This window comes from Entelurus aequoreus, linkage group LG04 (genome assembly GCF_033978785.1).
Source record: "Entelurus aequoreus isolate RoL-2023_Sb linkage group LG04, RoL_Eaeq_v1.1, whole genome shotgun sequence".
Lineage (NCBI taxonomy): Eukaryota > Metazoa > Chordata > Actinopteri > Syngnathiformes > Syngnathidae > Entelurus > Entelurus aequoreus.
Genome location: NC_084734.1, coordinates 74,819,709 through 74,845,072, shown reverse-complemented (window position 1 = coordinate 74,845,072; position 25,364 = coordinate 74,819,709). Strand labels below are relative to the sequence as shown.

General features: G+C 39.7%; 1 protein-coding gene across 7 annotated transcripts; it reads left to right on the top strand.

The window, feature by feature from the left end:
- The first annotated feature begins 77 nt into the window (after window positions 1-77).
- On the top strand, window positions 78-25,364 carry tnip1 (TNFAIP3 interacting protein 1). Of its 7 annotated transcripts, none has more exons than XM_062045684.1 (18): window positions 78-221; window positions 3,291-3,465; window positions 7,903-8,046; window positions 8,182-8,267; window positions 9,377-9,436; window positions 10,065-10,274; window positions 13,361-13,455; window positions 13,938-14,142; window positions 14,477-14,569; window positions 14,680-14,745; window positions 18,158-18,289; window positions 18,372-18,500; window positions 18,590-18,712; window positions 19,589-19,714; window positions 19,790-19,873; window positions 20,230-20,445; window positions 20,692-20,779; window positions 23,732-25,364. In XM_062045684.1, exons 2-18 carry the CDS (start codon window positions 3,318-3,320, stop codon window positions 23,965-23,967), a joined length of 2,241 nt encoding a protein of 746 aa, XP_061901668.1. In that variant the 5' UTR covers window positions 78-221; window positions 3,291-3,317; the 3' UTR covers window positions 23,968-25,364. The 7 variants fall into 7 exon arrangements, with proteins under 7 accessions (XP_061901668.1, XP_061901669.1, XP_061901672.1 ...); XM_062045685.1 differs by having other exon boundaries at window positions 108-254; window positions 8,209-8,267; XM_062045688.1 differs by having other exon boundaries at window positions 108-254; window positions 20,320-20,445.

Genomic DNA, 25,364 nt, shown 5'->3' with positions numbered 1-25,364 from the left:
GAAAAAATATACCTCTATATATAGTTACAGACTTGATTACGTCCGTAAGGCACAGTGGCTCCACCCCTATGGCGCTGATTGGCCAATCCAACTGTCAATCATTGCTGTTTACATCAAACGTTGCAAGGTGGAATTTCCCATGTTACGGCATAGAGCAGCAGCAGACCACTTCCGCAGTAGATGTCTGGGCACACAGGCGAGAGGCCGCCGCTAGCGGAAAGGTATTCTGTCAGAGGACTGCGCTTTGTTTGCCGGTTAGTCCTACATATGTGCTTTGTGACGAGCGAACCGCTTCGGTAAAAGTGTCTGTAGAAATGGTTCAAACGAGAGGAGCGAGCTCCTTCCTGTCTCCCATTGTTATCCCGTGTTAGCTTGCCGACGGCTAACGAAATGTTGCTAGTCATTTGCGTGACAACAGCGCAAACTAATATTAGCCTTCTTCAGCCAATCATTGCAGCTATCATTGAGCTGGTTTGTACAATAGATACATGTTCGTTTATGCGCGTTAATGGTGTTCATATTCATTTTCTGTACCACTTGCATGTTTGAGTGATCCCTCTTTTTGTTGAGAGGAAAGATCAGCTTTGATACATGCAATGGTTTCATGGCATACTGTAAATAGTTGGGTGGCTTCATTAACAGATGCTATAATGTGTGTACAAGCAGCTAAGCTGTGCCTTCAATACATTACTAGTTAAAGTCAGTGACAACATGGTTATTGGTTCATCCTTACCAAACATGATTCATTCATTTTTATTTCATTATTTCAGACAATGACATAAAAAAGTACAAAGTTGACAACACATAATATCAATTAATATAGTGCAAAAGGTAATGTATAGTATGTAATGCATGATTGTCCAGTTTTGCTTGAAAGGGAGTGGGAAGAAGATAATGTATTTAATCCCACCCCCAGTTCTCCATTCAGTGATTATTCACATGAGTTTCACTGTTACTTTGTTCAAGGATTATAATACAGATGTTGTATCATAGTGGCATTACCACAGGTAACAATAATTATTACACTGTAACAATAATTTGTATCAACAATGTAGGAATAATGAACCTACCAACATTGGTAATAGACAAAATGCCAACAATGGTAATAGACAACATAGCAATAATGGTAAGGAAACATTGAACACATGTTAACACTTTGAGACAGAGTACAACAGCAGGTCAAATTAAAGACCCTCATCTCTATATTTGAACCAGACCCCATGTTTGTTTAAAAGTTTAAATTGATTAATAGTTTGGCATTGCTTGTGTTGTAAGTCCAGTTTGTTCCATAGTTTTACTCCGCATACAGACACACAAAAACGTTTACGAGTGGTTTGAGCTCTCGGCAATGAGAAATATCCAAAGCCTCTCAAGTTATGAGCCTGCACTCGTCTTATAAACAAACGTTGTAGATTAGGCGGCAATAATTGGTTAAATGCTTTATATAAGATTATTAATGTATTATATTTAACAAGGTCATCAAATTTGAGCAACTTTGATTGCATAAACAGATTATGAGTATGTTCCAAATAACCAACGTTGTGAATGATCCGCAATGCTCTTTTCTGTAATATGATCAGAAGATGAATTGTGTTGTGGTAAGTATTCCCCCATACTTCAACACAGTATGTAAGGTATGGGAGTACCAAGGTGCAGTATAGAGTACGGAGTGCATTTTCATTGAGGTATAGCTTTGCTTTGTTCATAATTGAGAGGCTTTTTGAGATTTTTGTTTTAATGTGTCTGACATGAGGTTTCCATTGAAGTTTACTATCAATTATTATCACAGCTATATCATTAAGTAAAGTTAAAGTACCACTGATAGCTGTGGTGAAATTACTCTCTGCATTTGATCCATCCCCTTGTTCCACCCCCTGGGAGGTGAGGGGAGCAGTGAGCAGCAGCGGTGGCCGCGCTCGGGAATCATTTTAGTGATTTAATCCCCCAATTCCAACCCTTGATGCTGAGTGCCAAGCAGAGAGGTAATGGGTCCCATTTTTATAGTCTTTGGTATGACTCGGCCGGGGTTTGAACTTGCGACCTACTGATCTCAGGGCGGACTATCACAACAGCAACGCGGTTGCAAACTGCTAGTTGCTTGTCTTGGGCTGCTTTTGAGTATGTGCACGCGGACAAAAGGGCCCGAAGTCTGAACGGCAGACAAATTCCTCGGGCTGACAAGACATTTTTATTTAAAACGTACTCACTGAAATCTGCGTTCCTCCCTCTTGTCCTCGGTTTTTACCGTCAATCCTAAGATCCCAGCCGGGGTGAAGTAAAGCAGCTCCTCAATGGGAGATGTTGCCATGGTCTTCTAGTTTTACTCACCCGGCTGGAATCGTCAGACGTGTTGGAATCTGGCTTCGAAGGACCAAGAAAATGTCAGGTTCAAACACTGATGACATCTATTAAACAGACAAGAAGCAAGGAATCATGCAGAGACAGAGTTACATTTTACTCATGAGGAGAGACGTATTGGGCTGTACACTTAGTTACAGTTCCAACCTACGCTCTAAGGTACAGTCCCACATGCTCCTCTATTTATTTGGGAGGTCCCTGGTTACATCACTAAGGCTGCTTCTGAAGGAAGGGGGTTAATTTCAGCAGCCCCAGTTAGACACAATATGATTATTCAGAAATGCAAATGTGCTGACACTCGTGGTAACGCCCTGTCTCTGCTTTGTCTGCGTCACGGTACTCGATGTTCGCCCTTGGCAGTCAGCCAAGGGCAAACATAGAAAAGTACATAGAAAAGTACAACTTCAGCACAATTGATAATAACTATAGCATTGGCCTTTAAGCATAAGAGTTGTGTGATAACTTATACATAATTATTCTAACATATTTAAATGGTAGCTTTTTGAAATATAGATATTTTAAATGTATATGTTCTGTTAAACCACTAAGGGTAAAATAACATAGCCAGAGCTGTTTTTAGATTTTTTGGGTTTAAAACATTTTACTTTGAACAAGTTGCAAACAGCCCCTTTAACCGACATATTATTTGGTCTGCTAACAAAAATACAAGTGTTATTGCAAACTGGACTGCACTAAAGTGTTTAAGTAACTTTTTATAGTATTTCGTCTTGACCAAAGTGCAACTACAAGTTTGAAGGTGCACACACAATCTAGTTTTGTTTTCAATCGGAGCTGAGTGAGACGAACTTTAAAGAAACCCTTTTTAAGTCTTAACTAATTGTTCTTCTGTCTCACAGGTACCATTGTCTGTAAAAATTTAAGACATAGATTATTTCCTAATGTGGTTTTCTCTGCTCTTTTTCATCTTACAGAACCATGTTTAGCAAGTGAACAAAACAATGGAAGGAAAGGGTCCGTACCGCATCTATGATCCAGGTGGGAGTGACGTCAAGACCAGGGATGAGTCTGGAGGAGGAAGCAGTTATCGACAGCTCCTGGAGGAGAACAACATGCTGAGGGAGAGGATGAAGGGTCTTAAGAGCCTGGGTAAGTCCTGTGGAAAGGGCTCCACAGCAGGGACACACTGTTTGACACATGTTTATGGTAGAGCCTCCAAAAGTGTCTAACAGCCAGGAAAATGTGTTAGATCTGTCTTTTTTTTTTTAAACAAAAGATGATCTAGAAAGGTTTAAATGAATCTTTAAATATAACAACAAAGTCACTTAGTTAGCATTAGGACTGGCGATATAGTGATATTGTTAATATATCTATATTTATTTTAAGCTCAATATAAAAAATAAAACAAACATCGTTAATTTCAATATAGATTGAGTTTGTGCTATCTTGAGGAGGAAGTCTCACTGATCAAACTCTCTGCACTTTGTGCTACGCCCCTCCTCCAAATTGTACAGAGGAAGCAACGTCTGGTTGTGGAACTGGTCAGTAAAAGACAGATTTTTTTTTTACCACCTTAAACTTAACATAAGGTGTGTGTGTGTGAAGCTGCGTGCTAAAGTGGCCCCTGCAGCACAAACTGCACAAAGCTCACTGCTAGCTTCTTTTTGCGCCGTTGCGTTCCATCTGTGTCCCATCACATTGCTAAAGACATGTTTCCAGTTGCAACAGTTTGAAAAAAAACACATTTTAAAAGCTGCTGGAAATAGTCAACTTGTTATATGAGCTTCCCAGTGACAATAAGCACTGACAAAACAAATGTACACAATCTGAAAGGGTGTTTAGCTTACTTACTGACTTGTGCCTACCGTCCAACTTTAGGCATAGGCCATGAACAAGAGCTCTCCAGTCATCACGGTCCTGGGCCAACTTCTCCAGCTGTCTCCATATATGGTCAGACCTCTTCACATCTGCATTTGGTCCCAGTGCCAGCTGTTCGTTAGTCTGCCTCTCCTTTAACTTTGTGGATTCCAAAAGAGGGCATGTCTTGCGGTGTTGGATGCAGGCTTGCAAAGAGTATGGCCAACCATCTCCACTGTCTTCTGAGGATTTCTTCCTCCACAGGCTGTGTCCTGTTCGCTTCCACAGCTCCAAATTACTGATAGTGTTCAGCCAGTGTGCACTTAAGATTTATCTGAGACATGTGTTGACAAAGGCCGGAATTTTCTTCAACATTGTTCTCCAGGTCTCTCTGCCATAGAAAAGCACAAGCTTGACCACAGAGTTAAAGATCCTGATCTTGGTATTTTGTGGCAGCTCAGATGATCCCCAAACATTCTCCAGCTGGTGCATAGCTGCCATGGCCTTTTCAATCCTAACCTTCACATCAGCATCTGTCTCCCTGATTATCGACTACACGACCAAGATAGGTGAAGCTTGTCCACTTCCTCTAATGCTTCTGCTAGCCTTTACTTTGAGAAACTTGCTCTTCCCTTTGTGTATAAAGAGGCCAAGACATGCTAAGTGACTTGCAGTGATAGTGGTCTTCTCCTGCATTTGTTGCTGTCTGTGGGAAATAAGTGTCAGGTCATTAGCAAAGTCTTAAGGTCATACAATTGTGTTCAATGGCCCTAGTGTGTGACTGTGAGTGTGAATGTTGTCTATCTGCGTTGGCCCTGCAATTAGGTGGCGACTTGTCCAGGGTGTACCCTGCCATTCCGCCCGAGTGTAGCTGGATAAGCTCCAGCAGTCCCTGTGACCTCGAGAGGGACAAGCGGTAGAAAATGGATGGATGGAAGGATGTAAATTCGATAACATTCCTCTTTTGGGCAGTTCATGTCTTCATTACCCAATCTATTGCCAACTGAAAGTGGAAGGGTGATAGTAAGCATCTTTGCCTCACTCCTGTTTGCACTTGGAGGGCATTGATTGGTAAGCTGCTGGCCATGACCCACTCTGCAGGTCATTCCTTCATATGAGTTCCTGATGATGTTCGTAATATTTGCTGTTACCCCGTAGTGTCTCAACATTCTCCAGATGATCTGCCTATCGACACTGTCAAACGCCTTCTCATAGTCAATACAATTCACATAGAGATGTAAGTTCCATTCCAAGGACTTTTCCAGGAAATCCCGCAGGGTTGTTACTTTGTCAATGCATGATCTACTCTTCCTGAAGCCAGATTGTTGATCTTGGATATGTGGGTCAACCGCAACTTTTATTCTGTTTAAGAGGACTCAATTGAAGATCCTAGTTGGGGTTGATAATCGTGTTATCCCCCTGTAGTTGGCACAGGAACTAAGGTCACCCTTCTTTGAGGCCCTCCTTCCACTCTGATAGAATGTCCTTCCCCCAAATGTTTTGGAATAGAGGATATGGAATTTTCACAGTGGTCACTTCATCTGCTTTCAAAACTTCAGCAGGAATGGTGTCTGGCCATGCTGAACTGCTGTTTCTTAATTGCTTGAGGGTTTTATACATTTCTTCCTTCGTTGGAACATCATAGACAATAGGGAGGTAACTATTTGCTGGTTGGATATTTACTTAACTTATCACTTCCTGAAATGTTGATGTTATTGCCTATTTAATGCTCTGCCACTTTTCATCCATGGTCTCTTCCTCGTTCTGCTGTTGCAGAATCTGGACCTTTTTTTTTTTAGAGAGTATTGTTTAAACTATGCCAGCCTGGCTTTTCCCAGGTGTGGCTTCAGCGAATTATCCATATATGGTAGAGATTTACCTAAAGTGTTTTGTGCAAGTCCACCACTTTTGTAAATAAACTCCTCCTTTTTCGCTATCTTCTTGTTATAGGGCAGACTGGCTCGTACTGTTGCCATTTCTCATACAAATTAGCGTATAGTTCGAACTTATATCCGTCAGTAGACTCGTTATGGAAGTGCTAAAAACTATAACATGGCTGATGGGGAGAAGATGCTGTCAAAGTGGAGGCACGTAAATAAGACCGCCCACAAAACGGCGCATCCTGAAGATACGGTCAGAAAGCAACTTGAAAACGGTCTGTATAAAATAATCTGTGCAAACATTTGACCAAAGAACCACCATTACATGTTATGTAGACCACAAGGAAGTGTTTTAGATGTAGAAAAAAATCATGATATGACCCTTTAAAGAAGATTGAAGATTGTTTCACTATTATATTTATTTTTAAAAAAAAAAGGTTTTTATTTCAAACATTTGTTATTTTTTTATAGCTTGCATTTATCTATGCATAAAACTGTAAAATGTCAAAAGTTACTCATGTTAAATATTTCTTTCAATAAAACAACTTGATACAACGCATAATCATAATATATCACCTAGCATTATGCCCCTTCTACACTAAGCCGGCTAAGATTATTCTAGTCTAGTCTCTATAACTGTTCCCTCCTGCTAGTATTCTCTAGCAGACCAGGTGCTAATGAGGTGTGTTATGATGCCATCTACTGTATGAAGTTGTAACAAAGAACTGCGTTCACATAATGTGTTTAACAGCCAGCGTATGAAGGGTATTTGTGGTAGGCCGTCACAAAAAAAGGAATGCAGGTGAAACACTGTCTATAGGCAGCAGCATAGTCAAAAATATGTCAAAATTGTTTACTGACCATAACAAAAATAATAGTCTTTATTTATAAAATGATTATATGCTTTGTATAGAATCAAAAGACAATCACTTGACACTTATTTGCACTGGCATGAGGAATTTTACCTTAAAGGGGTCTTGTAAATTTTCTTCCTGTTTTTTAAACACTTTATTTTGGTCTGCGTAACATGCAATGATGGTTCTTTGGTCAAAATGTTGCATAGATTTTGCTGTAAAAACCTATTCTTAAACCACTTTTTGGCTGCTTTTAGAACGGTTCGTTTTGAGAGGCGGTGTTGTTAGATGCAAACGAACCCATCCTTACCATGCCCCTTCACGCTGACTGGGCTTTCGTTCCCCGCCCCGACAGCCTTGTTTAGTAGTTGTTTTTTATGTTTAGCTAAGCCCTACTTCAGATGGGGTTGAACGTTTGTTTAGGGACTTGTGCTGGTTAAAGCAACCAACGGAGCTTTTTTTATTCATTGAGTTTTATTGTAGACATGTTCTACATAGATTAAAAATGGCTGTTTGGGTAAATTTCTACAATATTTGGATAATCCGCTGACGTCACAGGTCAGAAAACATCACAAGCACATTATGAAAGAACAAATGAAGGCATGATTGTTTTATAAATATCTCTGCCATACGTCCACGTTGTGAATTCACATTTTCGAGACTTATGCAGATCCCAAATACACATAAGCAGGTACCAGTAGGTAAGAAAAGTTGGTTTTGCCTAATAGGGCCCCTTTAACATATTTCCTCAGTCAAATTATGCACACACAGGAGCAAAATTGACTATGTACTATGTGATGTAGCAATACAATAAGAATCTAGCTAAACCTGCTTTACACCCAATGACTCATTGAAGGTGTGTTTCTTGTTCTTAAGAAATATTACAAATACTACTGATGCTCTACTTACTGTAGTTGTAGTGTTGTCCCTGTGTGTGTGTGAACCACAGATAATGATGCCAGATTTAGTGAAACTGATGCACCATCTCTATGCAGGCAGCTTGCTTGAAGAGTCCCAGCTGGAAGCTTCAAGGCTTCGTCTAAGAGTAGAGGAACTTGTCCGAGACAATGAGGCCCTCAAGTCCGCCAGCTTTGCAGCCAGTCTGTGCGTGGCAGGACCTGTTCGGACTGAAACACAAAGTAGGTCTCACTTAGTTGGTGATGTTTTGACACTTTTGGATTACTCCATCTGCTATGTGACAAGGCTTTTTTATGTATTCCACAAAACTCCTCCCAGATGGATTTGACTGTGTCTTTTTGTTATGCCACACACAGGTAAACCTTGTTTGTATCCCACCGCAGAGCCAAGGGAAGAAGAGGCGAGCTGTTTAGCAAAGGCCATTCAGCCCAACAGACTTAACGTGAGTGTAACTTTGAGAGGAGTAGAACATTTCAATTGTGAACAAATGTAAGCTGCAGCCTATGTTAAAGTCCGGCCGAATAAATTGGAGAATAATTTGTAATCAGCCTAAATTTGGACGATTGATACCGATAACACTTCATTTTTAGCAACTTTGGGGTTAATGCTCTATTTTCACTCTATATTTTTCTCTTCTTAGACGGCGCCATATGTATTTATTTTTCGTTGTATTTGACTCACTTGTCTATCTGTCCTCTCCATTGTTTTTCTTTTCTTGTATTCCTCCTCTATCATTTGTTTCTATATTTTTTCTTAGTATTTTTTTCTGGCTTTTGTCACATGCTTTTCTTGTCTGCTCTTTCGCCTCTATTTGTATGTTAATTGCCTGGAATAATTGGTGTGATGTGAATTGCTTACTTGAACACACTAGAAACAACAGCTTGCACCAAAATAGGTTCTCTTTTTATTTTCTTTAGTAGCATAACACCAAACTAATTAAATAAGCTTTGCTTCTTCCTACTCCTTTTCGGGCATGATGTAAAATGAAATGATATGAAATTGTGTGATGTATTATGATGTAAGTGTGTTCATGTTCGAAATAAACTAAAGAAAGGAAAGGAAACTTCTTGTACCTTCGACAACAATCTTGTATCTAATTTTCCTTCTGGTCTACTGTGCTAAGACTTTTGGGTAATATAGTAACTACATTTGCTGAGAGGGCATGTAAAAGTAAATGTCTTTAAAATATTATTTTATTTCTCAGAAGTTCACTGCTCTTTTGCATACTGTTTTGTATTTATTTTATGTTCAGATTATTGTATGCAGCTGCTTGTTCCACACAATTTCAGATACAATATTTGAAAATAGTTAAATATTCTCCCTTCACTTTATATAGTGTTAGGAGCTATATTTAAGCCATCAAAAGTAAATGTAATCCTTTTTTTTAAATAAAATTTTTTTTTTTTTAAATTTATTTATTTAATTCGCTATTATTGGAATGGGCATTGACCCGTAAAATCAGTCGGACACTAGCCCACATTATGAAATCCTGACGCTGTCAACTGGTGGAATTTGAATTGACAACTGCCTTTTTTTTATTGACATTTACAGAATGCCTTATCAGAGTTTGAAGTGGTCAATATGGATAGAAGGACTTCAGATGTGTTGACTGTATGTACCAACCATCTTTTCAAACTTCTATTAATATTTGTTTTACAACTAACATTTATGTTTCCATTTGAAGTAAGACTTAAATTCCCTTGTCACAATGTTGGTATGTCTCTTAGTCATCATTCTGTGTACCGGTACATGCGTCCTTTACTTAATTGCCTTTTCCTCAACTTTAGAAACCTATCTTGATGAAGTAAGTTGGCAACACTTTCAATTTTGGTGCTTCTAGCCTTTGTCAACCAAGGGAAAGTGCAGGATTATTACTGACTGGAATCATTGTGATGATTCAGTCACATGTTGCATCCAAAGGAATGTGGTCATAGTAGGATACTATGTCAGAGTATTATCGTATATTATTGCCATATATGATAGAAAAGTAGTCACCTTCTAAAATTAATGGTGTAAAATTTGACCAGTGTATTTGTGATCATTGATGAGTTCATTCGATATGGTTATTTTTCGTTGTTCTATACTTTGGATCCAACGAGGTCAACTGGTTTGACTTATTAGGCTAGACAGACATAGTATCACTATGACTGTTATAGTGTGACTGTCTTTCTTTTTGACATGTAATATCTTACTGAGTCACCTTGACTGACTGTCAACATGTGGGTGTGTGTTTGTCCAGACCAGGTCCATGGCAGGAGTAATCCCTCTGCTGCCTCAGGAGAACATTGAGCTGGCAAGCCAGTTGAAGAAATTGGAAAGCTCCTTTAGCATATTCGCAGAGGAGTCCAACCCAAACCAGCTTTTAGCTCACCTAGGTCGAATGGCTGTGGAGTTTCACCATCTTTCCTCTAAGGTCCAAAAGAATGAACAGAGGACTTCCCTCCTGCAGGTATGACGCAGTCCGATAGTTAGAGATAATAAACAATAATGAAGCAGTGGGAGCCAAGCAACGTTCCCTCTAAGGTGCGCGCCTGTGCAATTGCGCACTGCTCAAGCGTCCTCTGCGCACGGCAAATCTATGCCACGCACAAAATCAAATAAAAAAATAAGAGCATAACAATTTTCGACACACGGACACAACAGAGAAAACAGTTTTCGTCATCATTGTTCAAATATTGTAACGTCTGTTGAGACGCTTTGAGGACATGAATTCCATCCATCACTTTACTGAGCAAAACTCTTTATTGTCGGCCATAAACACATCACCAAAACATTAGTAAAAAAAATTATATGTAGCAAAACTGGTCATTTTCTGCAGTACAAACCAGACCAAAAGCAACTTTGTTATATCAACAGCAGCCGCTCGCTCTTTCTCACTTGCGCCAACACATGCACATATGGCACTTAGCTAGTGATGCGTTTACAGCCACACAAAAAGTCGGACAACTCCAACACGACACATAAAGTGTCATTCCAGGTCGTTACACTATGATTTACCAATCAAATGTGTGCTTATTCTAGTGTCATTTATTAGGAATCTTAATTTATAAATATTAATCATGAAATGCTGTTAGTATATTAATTAAATACTAATAAAAATATATTTTTTACAAACAGGAAGTTGCAGGAATGTACACATAATCCCCTGTTACATCTCATTGTGCAACATGTGAATGTTTTAATGGGAACTACAAACCCAGTTTCCATATGAGTTGGGAAATCGTGTTAGATGTAAATATAAACGGAATACAATGATTTGCAAATCCTTTTCAACCCATATTCAGTTGAATATGCTACAAAGACAACATATTTGATGTTCAAACTGATAAAAAAAAATTTTTTTTCAAATCATTAACTTTAGAATTTGATGCCAGCAACACGTGACAAATAAGTTGGGAAAGGTGGCAATAAATACTGATAAAGTTTAGGAATGCTCATCAAACACTTATTTGGAACATCCCACAGGTGAACAGGCAAATTGGGAACAGGTGGGTGCCATGATTGGGTATAAAATTAGATTCCATGAAATGCTCAGTCATTCACAAACAAGGATGGGGCGAGGGTCACCACTTTGTCAACAAATGCGTGAGCAAATTGTTGAACAGTTTAAGAAAAACCTTTGTCAACCAACTATTGCAAGGAATTTAGGGATTTCACCATCTACGGTCCGTAATATCATCAAAAGGTTCAGAGAATCTGGAGAAATCACTGCATGTAAGCAGCTAAGCCTGTGACCTTCGATCCCTCAGGCTGTACTGCATCAACAAGTGACATCAGTGTGTAAAGGATATCACCACATGGGCTCAGGAACACTTCAGAAACCCACTGTCAGTAACTACAGTTGGTCGCTACATCTGTAAGTGCAAGTTAAAACTCTCCTATGCAAGGCGAAAACCATTTATCAACATCACCCAGAAACGCCGTCGGCTTCGCTGGGCCTGAGCTCATCTAAGATGGACTGATACAAAGTGGAAAAGTGTTCTGTGGTCTGACGAGTCCACATTTCAAATTGTTTTTGGAAACTGGACGTCGTGTCCTCCGGACCAAAGAGGAAAAGAACCATCCGGATTGTTATTGGCGCAAAGTTGAAAAGCCAGCATCTGTGATGGTATGGGGGTGTATTAGTGCCCAAGACATGGGTAACTTACACATCTGTGAAGGCGCCATTAATGCTGAAGGGTACATACAGGTTTTGGAGCAACATATGTTGCCATCCAAGCAACGTTACCAAGGACACCCCTGCTTATTTCAGTAAGACAATGCCAAGCCACGTGTTACATCAACGTGGCTTCATAGTAAAAGAGTGCGGGTACTAGACTGGCCTGCCTGTAGTCCAGACCTGTCTCCCATTGAAAATGAAATGAAGCCTTAAATACCACAACGGAGACCCCCGGACTGTTGAACAACTTAAGCTGTACATCAAGCAAGAATTTGAAAGAATTCCACCTGAGAAGCTTAAAAAATGTGTCTCCTCAGTTCCCAAACGTTTACTGAGTGTTGTTAAAAGGAAAGGCCATGTAACACAGTGGTGAACATGCCCTTTCCCAACTACTTTGGCACATGTTGCAGCAATGAAATTCTAAGTTAATTATTATTTGCAAAAAAAAATAAAGTTTATGAGTTTGAACATCAAATATCTTGTCTTTGTAGTGCATTCAATTGAATATGGGTTGAAAAGGATTTGCAAATCATTGTATTCCGTTTATATTTACATCTAACACAATTTCCCATCTCGTATGGAAACGGGGTTTGTAAATGCAATGTCTGAAAGGGGTACAAATTATTTCCAAAGCAGGACCTCCACCCAGACAAACAATATAAGTACACAGTTCATGAAAAACAAAATTTTTTGTTATTGTCATTGTAAGTGGGCCTAAACACTTATATTAGAAAATAATCTCATAGAAATGACTGCTGTCATTTGATTATAATAAAAAGAGAATGTTGTCTGTCTATCTGTGTTGGCCCTGCGATAAGGTGGGCACTTGTCCAGGGTGTACCCCGCCTTTAGCCCGAATGCAGCTGAGATAGGCTCCAGCACCCCCCGCGACCCCGAAAGGGACAAGTGGTAGAAAATGGATGGATGGATGGAGATAGAACTTGTTATTTAGTCAGGTTTGGGACAGGTGTGCTGCTGGTGTAGCCACAGTGTGCACGTCTGATGTTGCTCACATGGGCTCCACTGAATGCTCAGGGAGTTTTTGCGTTTGCTCACACACATGAAAAATTAGAGGGAACATTGGAGCCAAGTGGTTCACAGTAACTGTCAAGAAAGTAAATGAAACCAAGAAGGGTTAGGGTTTGTATAATAAGGTGCTTACCGGTACATGAACAGGGGGTTGTTCATTCTCATTGAATAAATTATATTTTGTAGTTCAATATGTGCACAAACAAAATGTCATATGGCATTTTATAACAATTCTTTTCAAACATAATTTCATTGCTTTTTGTCCTTTTTAGAACAAACTGTACAATGAAAAGCATGTATACATTAAATTCTGCCTAATATAGTTTTTTTGGGGTGGGGAATTGCAGACTCTGTGTGAGCAGCTCAGACAGGAGAACAATGAGTTGCGGAAGAAAATGGAAGAGGATCATCATATCAGGAATCGGGACTTAGAACAGCTGAGGTAATGTTTTTGTTTCTATTTGAACATGGCAGCTCTTCGTGGTGTTTTATTGGTTAAAAAAAAAGTCCTCAGTGCAGCATGAAATGCTAGTCAAAAAAACAAATCATTAGGATAGGTAAATTATTAAGCAGTTTAATGAATACAGAGTCAAATTACTGTTCATTATTTTTGCTTGTATTTTGATACGTGCCAGCTACATTGAGCTTTTTGAAGGGAAAAATCAAAATTGAACAATATCCAATCCTTCAAAAATAAAGGATATGTGCGCTGCAGCTCTTATCATGACTCCTCCCTCATATATATATTTTTTTTGAGGGTGTTGGCAGTTGCACATTCTTTCACTTTAGGAAGGGAAATATAGTCGCACCATGTGCAGGCGTTCTACAACGTACTGTAGGGTTTCCTACATCCTGGAGCTGGACCAAACTCTGGAATAAGTCCTTCTTTACTAATCCAATCTAGCACAATGTTAACTTTTCTAGGCAAGAGAATCAGAAACTGAAGGAGCTTGTAACTGGAGGAACATCAGCAGCATCAACTTCTGCAGTGGTAGCTGCAGCATCGTCGTCATCATCATCATCATCTATGGCAGCGTCTGACACTGAAGCTCCCGACACCAAAGATGAACCAGTTAAAGAGGACTGTGCGATGGTGAGACCAAAAATGGAAGCCACTACGCCGCAGAAGGTATTTTGAAAATGAAACAACCATATTTTGTACTATATACAGTAACTGTCCATTAAGGACTGCAAACTTATAATGAACAGGACAAATAAGTTAACTAAAATTCTTCAAGTGAAAAATGTTTTCAAAACAATGTCAACTCATTTGTAGCTTGAAGAAGTGGGACTCGAATGTATATTTTTGTAAATGCCTCTTATCTTATCAGATCTACTATTTGACAGTTTTCTAAATGACTCGATCACAATTTTCTAAGCTAACTTGTGATTTTAAATGCTCAGTATGAAGCCTTCCTACCGTTTTTGCTGCGTAATATTGGGGGTGTTCCGTGTGCCCCCAGAGTGGAAAAGCTGCAGGGAAAAGCCCAAACAAACCTTGTGATGTTGAGTTTTACGAAAAGAAGATCAAGCTCCTGGAGAAGCAGAGGAAAGATGTGAGCCTCTTCCCCTTTTGAAAGTTCAAAACCATTATTATCAATTATACTAGCATGTCATATTTATTTTCTTATATGCCGAGATGTTTTACTCTGTGTGCTGCTCTCAGGTACTTGAGGTGAATAAGCAGTGGGACGTTCAGTGGAACTCAATGAAGTCGCAGTTTGAACAGAAGGTACGGTAATGACTAAGTTTGTTACAAGGGTTTAAGGAAGCATTATGGTGCCCTCTATTGAATAGCCTGTTACTGCAATATTTATTTGTTATTCAGAGTATTTTACCCCGCTCCCAAGTAGAAAAAATATTAGTGACTGTAAAATTTACGGCTGTAATGAAAGTACATAATACTGATTAAATTAGTGTATTGTAAATGGATAGGAGTTTTGTACAGCCTCGTCTAATGAAAGCTAAATAAACAACTAAAAGGTAAAAGCTACCTTACAACAATAGATTAACTTCATTGGCTTGTCAACAATATTTAATTTTAAACAACGCAAGAGTCTTATTTAACATTATTAGTAATGTCATAGTGCTCGATATAGAACAGTTAAGTGAATAAATGGCGCACTGTTAAGATAACAAGTGGCAGTGGAGTGCTTATAGTGTGAAAAAGATGCAGTTTTGCAAGCTCGCTATCTAAAGCATCTTTACCACAAGGGTTGTCAGTGAGAATTCCCCTCACCACTCTGAGTACCTGCTGACCTCCTGCTGTGGTGCAGCCAGTGGGGTAGCAGGCACATGCACCAACACACAGCCCACACAATCACAAACATAAATTTTCTCCACGATTAGGACATGATGTTACCTTGGGTTAAACCACAAAAACCTAAATATACCTATTTGCGTCTACGGACTTGCTGTTATTTCACACATACATCTAAATGGCATATTGTATGTTTGCAACTGTTCTCTTCCTGTGGTTTTATTTAAATAACAAAGTCGACTACTTAGCTAATGTTCCTCTATTTCAGTAGCGCAATTAAGAATCAACCATGATATGACACGTGCCCCTCACAATAAAATTTTTCAAATCAGGAGTGATTTTTCCAAAAAAATCTGCTTTTCTGAACTGAAAATAAGTCTTTTGTGAATCATGACTATCCTCTTTTTTTGTTTGGCAGAGGTGGGGGTTTCGCAAGAGCGCATTTCAGGTGCACGGGCCCTTGCAACTTTATACATTTATAACGTCTTGACATTTGTCTACTGAGATGGTCACTCGTAAATTGCTAACTTTGTTAGTGTTGCCAGGTAACGCCACTGCTCACTAAAATGTTTTGTCATCTAATTTTTAGCACAATACCATCAAATTATTGAATACAGGCTGTAAAGTGACAACACGCTGAGTTGTCAGTGAGGCACTAAGCTTGTGTATGTGTTGTATTCACCTGACGTCACGTCCGGCTGGCTCATTAACTATGCGAGGCTCGAAGTGGTGGGCTGTTGTCATAGCGTTCTGGGTGGCATTTTGCATTTCTTGAAGAAAAATGCCCCATGCTTCCTTTGTTTGGCTCTTAAAACCGTTGAAATTGCAAAAAGGATAAACTTTTCTTCTAAGTTCCTTGAGAGGTAATCAAGAAGGGCGAAAGAATGCACATTTTTCCTTCCAAGTTTTCATCGGTTTTGCCGTGTTGAATGACGTCTCGAGCATAGTTCGACATGTCTGAGAACGCGACTGACTGATAATGCTTGGTCACTGGACAAATCTTTTTCTGATAATGTATAGAGATAGATTTCATTGCATAATCAGTTTTTTTGCTCATCTTCTTTTAGTAGTAAGAGGGAGACCCCTTGCGTACTCAGATAGGTCGCACTCTGTTTGCTGCAAAGTAGCCATATTGGTTTGGTGGCCCACAAAAAGTCACGTGACTCGATACAACCTATTAAACGTGAAAGGTATCACTCCTATTTATTTTTGTCGGCCAAACTATTGCACTGATCCACATGGTGTTGTTGGAGAGGAATAAAGCATGTCTATTAGATTTGTATCTTCATTGGCCAAACTGCTTTTATTTTTTAAATTGACATTAAAGAGTGGACGATTAGTTTCTCACCTTATTTGTGTTTTTTCATGTCAGAAAGTGGTTTCTGTAATATTTATAGGAGTGACATATAAAATATTTATTCTACTAATTTTTACAACATTGGAAAACATTAGTAAAACAGAGGCTTCTCAGAGGTTGAGCTAACTATTGGAAATTAATTGCTTAGAATGGCCAAAGGTATAGATGTGTGTGTCCAACTTCTTCTAAAAGATTTATTACAACTTTTGCAAGCTGGGTAATGTTTGCTGTGGACTGTCTGGAACAACACAAACTATCAGAAATGCAGCCAATATTACTTACAGATAAAGTGTCATGAGACATGCACATATAAATTAAATACACAGAGAACATAAGTAAAATAAATTTAAATGAGCTCAAATATGCTTAATAAACAATGAATAATGATGCAATATGTACATACAATTAGCCTAAATAGCATATTAGCTTCGATTAGCTCTCAGTCATGCACTGACCAAATATGTCTGATTAGCAGTCCACACAAGTCAATAACATCAACAAAGCTCACTTTTGTGCATTTACTCACAGCATAAACGTTTGGTGGACAAAATGAGACAAAGAGTGGCTTACAAACAATTTTTTTGGCAGCGTTGGAGAAAGTTCTACATGTAAACAAACTGTTGGTTGCGTCATAGTCCACACACTACTATTAGTTGGACAAAACGGCGCTCGCCAAATACTCTCAACAGTGAAGTATTAATACAGACATATTAAACAGTGGGCTTTCTAACAATTAGGGCGGTTTGTGTCATGTTTGTCCTCCTATAGAAACCATATTAAAACAAAACATTTAGTTTTTTCCCCATCTTTTTCAATTTTCACACATTTTTGAAAAAGCTCCAGGGAGCCACTAAGAGGGCGCTAAAGAGCTGCATGCGGCTCTGGAACCGTGGGCTGCCGACCCCTGGCTTAGCAGTAAGCAAGCTATGCTAAATGGTAACCAGCTCTATACATTGAAGTTCAATAGCGTGAGCTGGATTCTCAATAAAAGTCATGGAGTCTAATACAAGTCATGGAGTCTAATACAATCCTTTTTTCAATTAATTTATTGTAAACACCATTGAACATTTTCTTGAAACATTTGTTACGCTATAAATGATGTTGGTTAAGGGCTTAAGCCATTCCACCCATCTTAAGACTAGACCAAATATGTCAGTATGTGTCGAGGCTGCCTCAGACTCAACTTGGGCCCAGAGCAGAATTATATTTTGAGGCTCCAAGGCCCCCATAACAAACTATTTTCATAGTTGTTTTTTTTATGTTAAAAACTATTTTATACTTTTTTAGTCAAACCTGAATTTATAGTTTTGTACAAACATTTTTTGAATTAAATAGTTGAATATTTTGTTTTTAGTGCTAAATAACAAATTTGATCAAAAACAAAGTTGCACTTGTTTCTGGCACAAGCCCGACCGGGATTCAATTCTGAATATGAAATGACCAGTCCAGCACTATAACGGTGCGCCACTTGAGACGCTGTTAATTTTTGTACTTTTTGTCCTTTGCCAATTACACCTATGAACTTAGATCACAGATCTTAGACAAAGGCTTACTGAATCCCAGAAGTCAGTGCTTGAACTGGAAGCCGAGCGAGAGCAAAGGCAGCGCGACTACGAAAAGAAGCTGTTGCTGGCAAAGTCCAAGATTGAAAATGTGCAGGTGAATATGCCGTCTAATCAATTCAAAAGATGAACACAAGTGGAAGTACAGTCAGTTTGAGAATGATGGGGACATGTTTCAGGGTGAGAAAGAGTGTCTAAATACCGAGAACACTGAGTTGAAGCAGAAAGTTCGCTACCTGCAGGACCAGCTGTTGCCACTGAGCAAGCAACGAGAATACCAGGAAAAGGAAATTCAACGCCTCAACAGGGTGAGTGAAGGCAACACTCCGAGGTCATTGGTTTCTGTGTTAGAACCTTTTACTTGATTTTAATTAATTATAATTTCTTATAATTCTAGGCATTAGAAGAAGCCTTAAATCTGCATGCCCCTTCATCTTCCCAACAACCGCCTGGTCAGGACGCTGCCAATAACCTGAGGAAACAGGAACTACTCACGCAAATTGCTGTTTTAAAAGAGCAGGTCAGACATGTAACAAAACACGTATAGTGGGTCCTTGGGTTATGAACAAGTTTAGTTCCTTATTCTGAATGAGGTGTTGTCGATAATCCAAAACCACTAAATGACGGCAAAGGACAACTGGTTTATATAAAAATATAATACATAATAATATAATATACATCCATCCATTTTCTACCGCTTGTCCCTTTTGGGGTCGCGGGGGGTGCTGGAGACTATCTCAGCTGCATTCAGGCGGTAGAATATATCAGTATATAGTATATACTGTATATATAATATGTAAATATTACATATGTTATATTTTATATTGCTACTAAGGTACTTTTTTAGTCTACCTTTTGTTTTCGCCCTCTTTTCTTTGCCCTTGTGTGCATTATATTTTCCATCCTTATCCTTTCCATCCTTTGTAACTGAGCTACTGTGTGGAACAATTTCCCTTGTGGATCAATAAAGTTTGTCTAAGTCTAAGTTAAATCCTCAATCTTTGACAAAGCAGCTCAATTCGACAGAACACCAGCATGCAGCCATTGTTGATTTCTTTTCTGACCAGTTTTAAAATGTTAAATCTCACTTCACTTTTTACTTTTACTCTCATTTTGTTTGGCACGATGCCCCCAAAAAGTTAACAAATTATGTGTTGCTGTGGTAGAATAGTGTGTGTAATGGATGGGCACAATGTATGCTAGCGCCGTGTATTGCGCACACAGGCTGGTGTATTTTTTTCGCTCCAAAATTATGTTTTTTAAACAATTCTTGGATTTGCTTTTGAAACCACGAAAAATAACACAGAACATCGTAAACCAAGGACCACCTGGGTACAAAACTGACGTTTTGTGGCAATTGTGATTTCATTTTATAAATGTTTGTTTTGTAAACAAGGTAAAAATATTTGAAGAGGACTTCCGAAAAGAACGCAGCGACCGGGAGAGAATGAATGAGGAAAAAGAAGACTTGAGACGGCAAGTGGAGCGATTACAGATTCAGATTACGAATATGACCAATCAGGTAAGTGGATTGATGAGGGTGCTAAATCCCTATATTCTGTATGAATTATATGAACTGGGTTTGTATGTCTTACAGCTTCATCAGGCACAAAATGAGTGTCAGCGAGAACACACAGAGAGATGCAAGCTGGAGAGACTACAGATGCAGCATCACAAGCAGGTACTAGGATTGTGTGCGTCTTTGTGTGAATGGCAGTGCTTAATGAAAGCATTGGGAGCTGATGCAGTATTTTCAAACGGTGGAAGAATTAGCGGATAATTGATGGTAAAACTAGCATACTAGCACCCTCTTGTGACCAGAGACTACTGGTACACATTTTGTAAGTTTACTGAGTCTCGACAAGAGCCTGACTCCAGTGCATCCGGGGATCAGCAGTGGACCATATTGTCTGCTCAGTGGGGTTAAAGGTCAGCTGTGTGCTATGCCACGCCATAGCCTGGCCCTCCTCTGTGCTTGCTGAGTTAAGTGTCCGTGCACTAATTAGGGATCGCATGTGTACTTGTGGACCCTCGTAGGGGCAGCAGCAGAAAAGACGTACCTCAGACCCTACGTCAGGCTCAATGAACGGCCCGCTGAGCCCCCCCTACTGTGGTCCCTTTGTGCAGGTGGGACCGCAGGGCCTTGAGGGCCGACGCGTATACATCCCCCCCCGGATGCCCAATGCAGCAGGGGCCACAACCGCAACCGCCGCGGCACCACCCCCTGTACGAGACTTCCAGCCTGTTACCCCGGTAAGGGTCCTCCAAGGTCCCTCTGTCTCAGGAGTGTTGTCTCTGATTCCCTGACAGAACCAGACTGTTTTTTGTGCTTATACACCCTTTTAAGTTAGGAGGAACAAATGGATGTAATTAAGTCCATCTAATCAATTCTGAATAACAAGCTTATGCAGACATCTAATAATGCATTCCAATATAGACCTAGGGCTTTGTGTTTGTCGTCAATATTCATATTTCTAATGGCGCTTTGTCTCTATTCAGGGTTTTCCATGGCAGTCTTCATCATTTCTTCAACCTAGAGGACCTAGAGCAGTGGGCGAGAGTTCACGACCAGCAGCAGATAATGCAGGTAAACATTTTTCACCAATGTTTACCTGCTCATAGGTCAAGCACATTCCTCGCCCCTTCACTTTAGAATTGAATCTGTAAATCAATATGCTCTGGGTTCAACCTGAAAAAAATGAAGGATGTTAAATTAAAGCACGATTTTAGAAGCTGTTTTGCTTTCACAGCATGATTAGCGGTAATCCAGCGTGTACTACATTAGACATCAGCATGTGCTCTTACTGGCTGATATTTTTTTAATTAGAAGATAATGCCACACAATGGTAGTCTTCATAATACATTACTACCTCCGCTTACTAGCTTGATTGGTTGTGTTACTGAACTCTTAACTCAAAACGCTTGTATCTCAAATCAACGTCTCCTTCAAAATTGGTGCTTGTGCCCCCGCCCCCCAATTTTAACGTATAACATGCCTTTTTCTAACAAAACTTTTATATGAGACATATTGTAGTAAAATAATACAATAAAATGTACTGTAAACAATTACAGTTGTTTTATAAAGTAATGTAGTAATACTAATAATGTACAGCATTTACCTTGAAGAGTGAACATCTGTCTTTTCTTTAGAGCGGTTTCCCCGTCAAACACAATCAGCATCTTTTCCATATTTGCATGAATAAATGTCTGCTGTTTAGATATTATTTCACATTCTTGGCTGGTGTTCGACTCATTCTGCTTCAGAATGGTGCAGACGAGCAGTTATACTCAAGAATTAATTCGCCAAGTTGGCCGCAGTGCACATCTGATTTCTGGCAACAAACGTTTGTTCTTACCCTTGAATCAAACACACGTGTGTTTTGTAATCATGGCAGACTTAGTAACAGACAAAAACAATGGCTATTTTGGGATAAATAAGGATTCCCTACCTCTTACTTCAGAAGCTAAATATACTGCTTCTTATAGAAGCCAGCATGAAGGAAGAGTGAGACGGAAGCCCGGAGAGAGAGGTGAAAGCGATTTTAACGCTGTACATATGCAACTTGGAGACGAGGTATTTCGACATAAATGGCGTGCTTACCCAAAATCAACAGGAAATGTCCCCGGCCAGCTGGATCAGACAAACAACTGTCCATCCAGTGAGTCACTTTATTATCGATCATGAAACACGAAGCACGTAATGCGTGTTATTACAACTACAGTACATACGCTGTCTGGCTAGCTCAGCTGTGTACAAACAAAACATTAAATGTGGGCTAATACTTTACAAATACTGTAACATTTCAGTCAGTACATTTTGGTGTTCTATCGCAGCGTTGTGCATTACAAACCCGAACGTGTTTCGTGTTGACGTAGAAGCTAGTTTATCTCTTGCCGTAGTTAACTTTGAAGGCTAATACCGTAGCACGCAGATGTGTTACTACTAGGGGTGTAACGGTACGTGTATTTTGTATTTGTACGGGGGTTTCCGTTCGGTTCGGAGGTGTACCGAACGAGTACACATGCTAGCAGCGACCGGGCTACGACAACATGTAAAAGCCAGAGCTGGAAGACCCTCCTGCCTTGTTAAGATCTCCCGTTTGGGAACACTTTGGCTGCGCGATACAACAATGGAGGACGGAGGTTTGCCGACATTGTTCAGCAGCTGCTTCTGACAACACGTCAAACATGTGTTGTACCTTTCCTGCTTCCGGCTCCCAGACCGTAGTCGCGGAGCGCAGGGGAGGCACTCCTCCAGGGCCGATGTATTCTCGGGGGCAACACCCTTCACTCTACCCGGCAGTGGGTCTCCACAGCTCCGGACTCCAGGGTAAATGACGAGTCCGGCGATTAGTTGCAAATCGTGGCTTTATTGAGGTCTTGCACACAGCCAATCCAACAATACACTAGCCACTCATGCTACCGCTCGCTCACCTCGCTCGCCCACACACTCACCTCACATGCTGTCACATATTAAAGGACCACACAGACACATACGCTTCTCTCATAACACATGCTAACCCATTTGAAGCGTCACCACCGCATTCAAGCAGCCTCTCCTCGGCGAGTCAGGCAGGGCTAAAGCAATAACAAATGTTTTTATAGCAGCAGATATAAGTCCATATTGCATTAAAAACTAGATTTTGACCCACTTCTATGGTGGAAGAACAATAAGCCCATATATCCTCTTACTGCCAAGTTAGCCAAGCTGGGGGGGGGAGTTAATCTGAGGCTGAGTTGACTTGAAAGTGTTTAATGTTGCACTTTTTATATGTAGAACAAAAGTTTTGTCATTTTATTTAATCTGAGCAACAACTTGAGGCAGTTTAATGTTGATTAACGTGGACCCCGACTTAAACAAGTTGAAAAACTTATTGGGGTGTTACCATTTAGTGGTCAGTTGTACGGAATATGTACTGTACTGTGCAATCTCCTAATAAAAGTCTCAATCAATCAATCAAAAAAAGCACTTTATATGTAGAAAGGTTTTGTTAAGAAACCATTCTGAGCCTTATCTTATTCAGTTTTTATTTTATATATGTTGACCACATTAACCCTGGCAATGGATCCCGTGTGTATATGTATGTTATGCCATTGTTTACAAATTTGGTAAATAAATAACCAAAAAATTTATATTTTGTTGTTTTCTTACTGTACCGAAAATGAACCGAACCGTGACCTCTAAACCGAGGTACGTACCGAACTGAAATTTTTGTGTAGCGTTACACCCCTAGTTACTACGCTAGAAAAATAGTTCTGCAGTGTTCGCTCGTACAATAACAATGTCGCTACAGCTTTGTTATTATGCAGGTGGCGGAACGTAAATGAAGTATTGTTGACGGTTTTTTTTAATGCATTTTTAAAGTAATTCAGAGGTAGAATTGATTGGTCCCATTAGCTGCATTGCTAGCCACCTTATGTTAGAAAGCGGAAAGAAACTAAACAACTTTTGTCTCTCATAATGATTGTGAACAATAGGGAAACATTCCTAAGAAAGTGCAGTTCCCCTTTAAGTTTAGGTATCCGTGTACTTCTGCAGATCAGTCTGCAGCATCTTCAGCAGCAGCAGCACCCTCAGCAGCAGCAGCAGCAGCAGCAGCAGCATCACCATCATTATCATCCTCGGCAGCAGCAGCATTAGCAGCAGCTTCATCGTCGTCGTCGTCAGCAGCAGCTGGAGGAGGAGGAGGAACAGCAGCAACAGCAACAGCAGCAGCGGGAGGAGCAGGATTTGGAAAAAGGGAGCGACAGAATATAGATCCTGGAAAGCACTAAAGTGTCACCACCTGATGTAAATTGGGTTGTAGCATGAAACCAGTTTGTTTTGATTTGAAAAGGTGTTATTTGATCTATAATTTTCCTACTGAACTGTAGATATCCTATTGTAATGTTGTTTATACTTGCGTTTTATAAGGCAATTTGTGGAACACTTGGCTTTTCTGAATATAAACATGGACTATTTAGATTTTTTTAATACCATGTGGATCATCAGACACTTATACACTTTGTATCCAGAAAATACACCTTTTTGTGTTCCAATCTGCAACAACTTTGTTACTTGTAAGGCTACAGGAAGCCATTCCCCACTATGCCTATTCCCATTCCAACAATGGCTAAAAACTCCATGGGTAAATCCAATGAAGTGAATGTTGATTGACTCACTGAGAATTCCACAGTATGTTGATGTGATAAAAGCGTCCCATTTGTGTAACTGGTCAAAATGTGGTTGTTGCATACAAACATTATTTGGGTGGTGGTCAGGGTATTTTGATGGTATCATACCAAAAACATAATTGTGATTGATAATTTATTTATGATCTGCTGTTTTGATAGTTGCATTGACTAAGTGTGAATCATTGTCTTTTAGTAATGCTGCTCTATGTTGTTATAGTAACCTGATATATTGTAGCTACACATTGTATGTTTGTGTCCAGACACAGTACACGGCGTGCGAACAGTACACAACCTTTTACTTTTCACCATGATGATGGACCTAATCTCATTAAACACCGCACTCAGACAGCTTATTTGACCCCTTAATGTCGCCGTATCTTGTGATCTCGCGTACATTTTACCCCGGCGCAGTATTTAGCAGTTATGCCATTCGGATAACATTGTCATGACGCATCGGATCTATCTTTAATCAGACGGTGTCACAGCAGTGCAGCTGCCTCTGCTTTTTCTCAGAATCACCTGCCTTGCCAGCTGGCCTGTGAATTGCTGTGACCCCAGCTCAAGAGTCCCAATATCACACATAGGAGACATAACTTTAGATCATAACAATGTTACATTTTTTTCCTTTGAAGTCACTCAGTCTCAAGTCACACACACACACACACACACACACCGATGTCTGAACTGAATACTCGCTAGGGTCTCTTATTTATAGGGTGTAAAATGTAGTCAGATGAAGGGCTTCTAAAAGTGGTGCATAATCTGAACAAAAAAGGCTTCATTCCGAACTAAGTTAACCAGGAACCAAATCCTATCGGTCGGAACTGAAGGGAGATGTTGGTGAAACTGCACTTTTTAAAAAAAAAAAAAAGGTTTTCTTTGATTCCTAGCAGTTGTATTTCTTTGGTTTGCAGCCTTTTTTTCTGTTTTGCTGTAGGCAAAAGCACATGTGAGACTTTTGTATTTGACTGGCTTAATAAATCTATTCTAAATGTTTA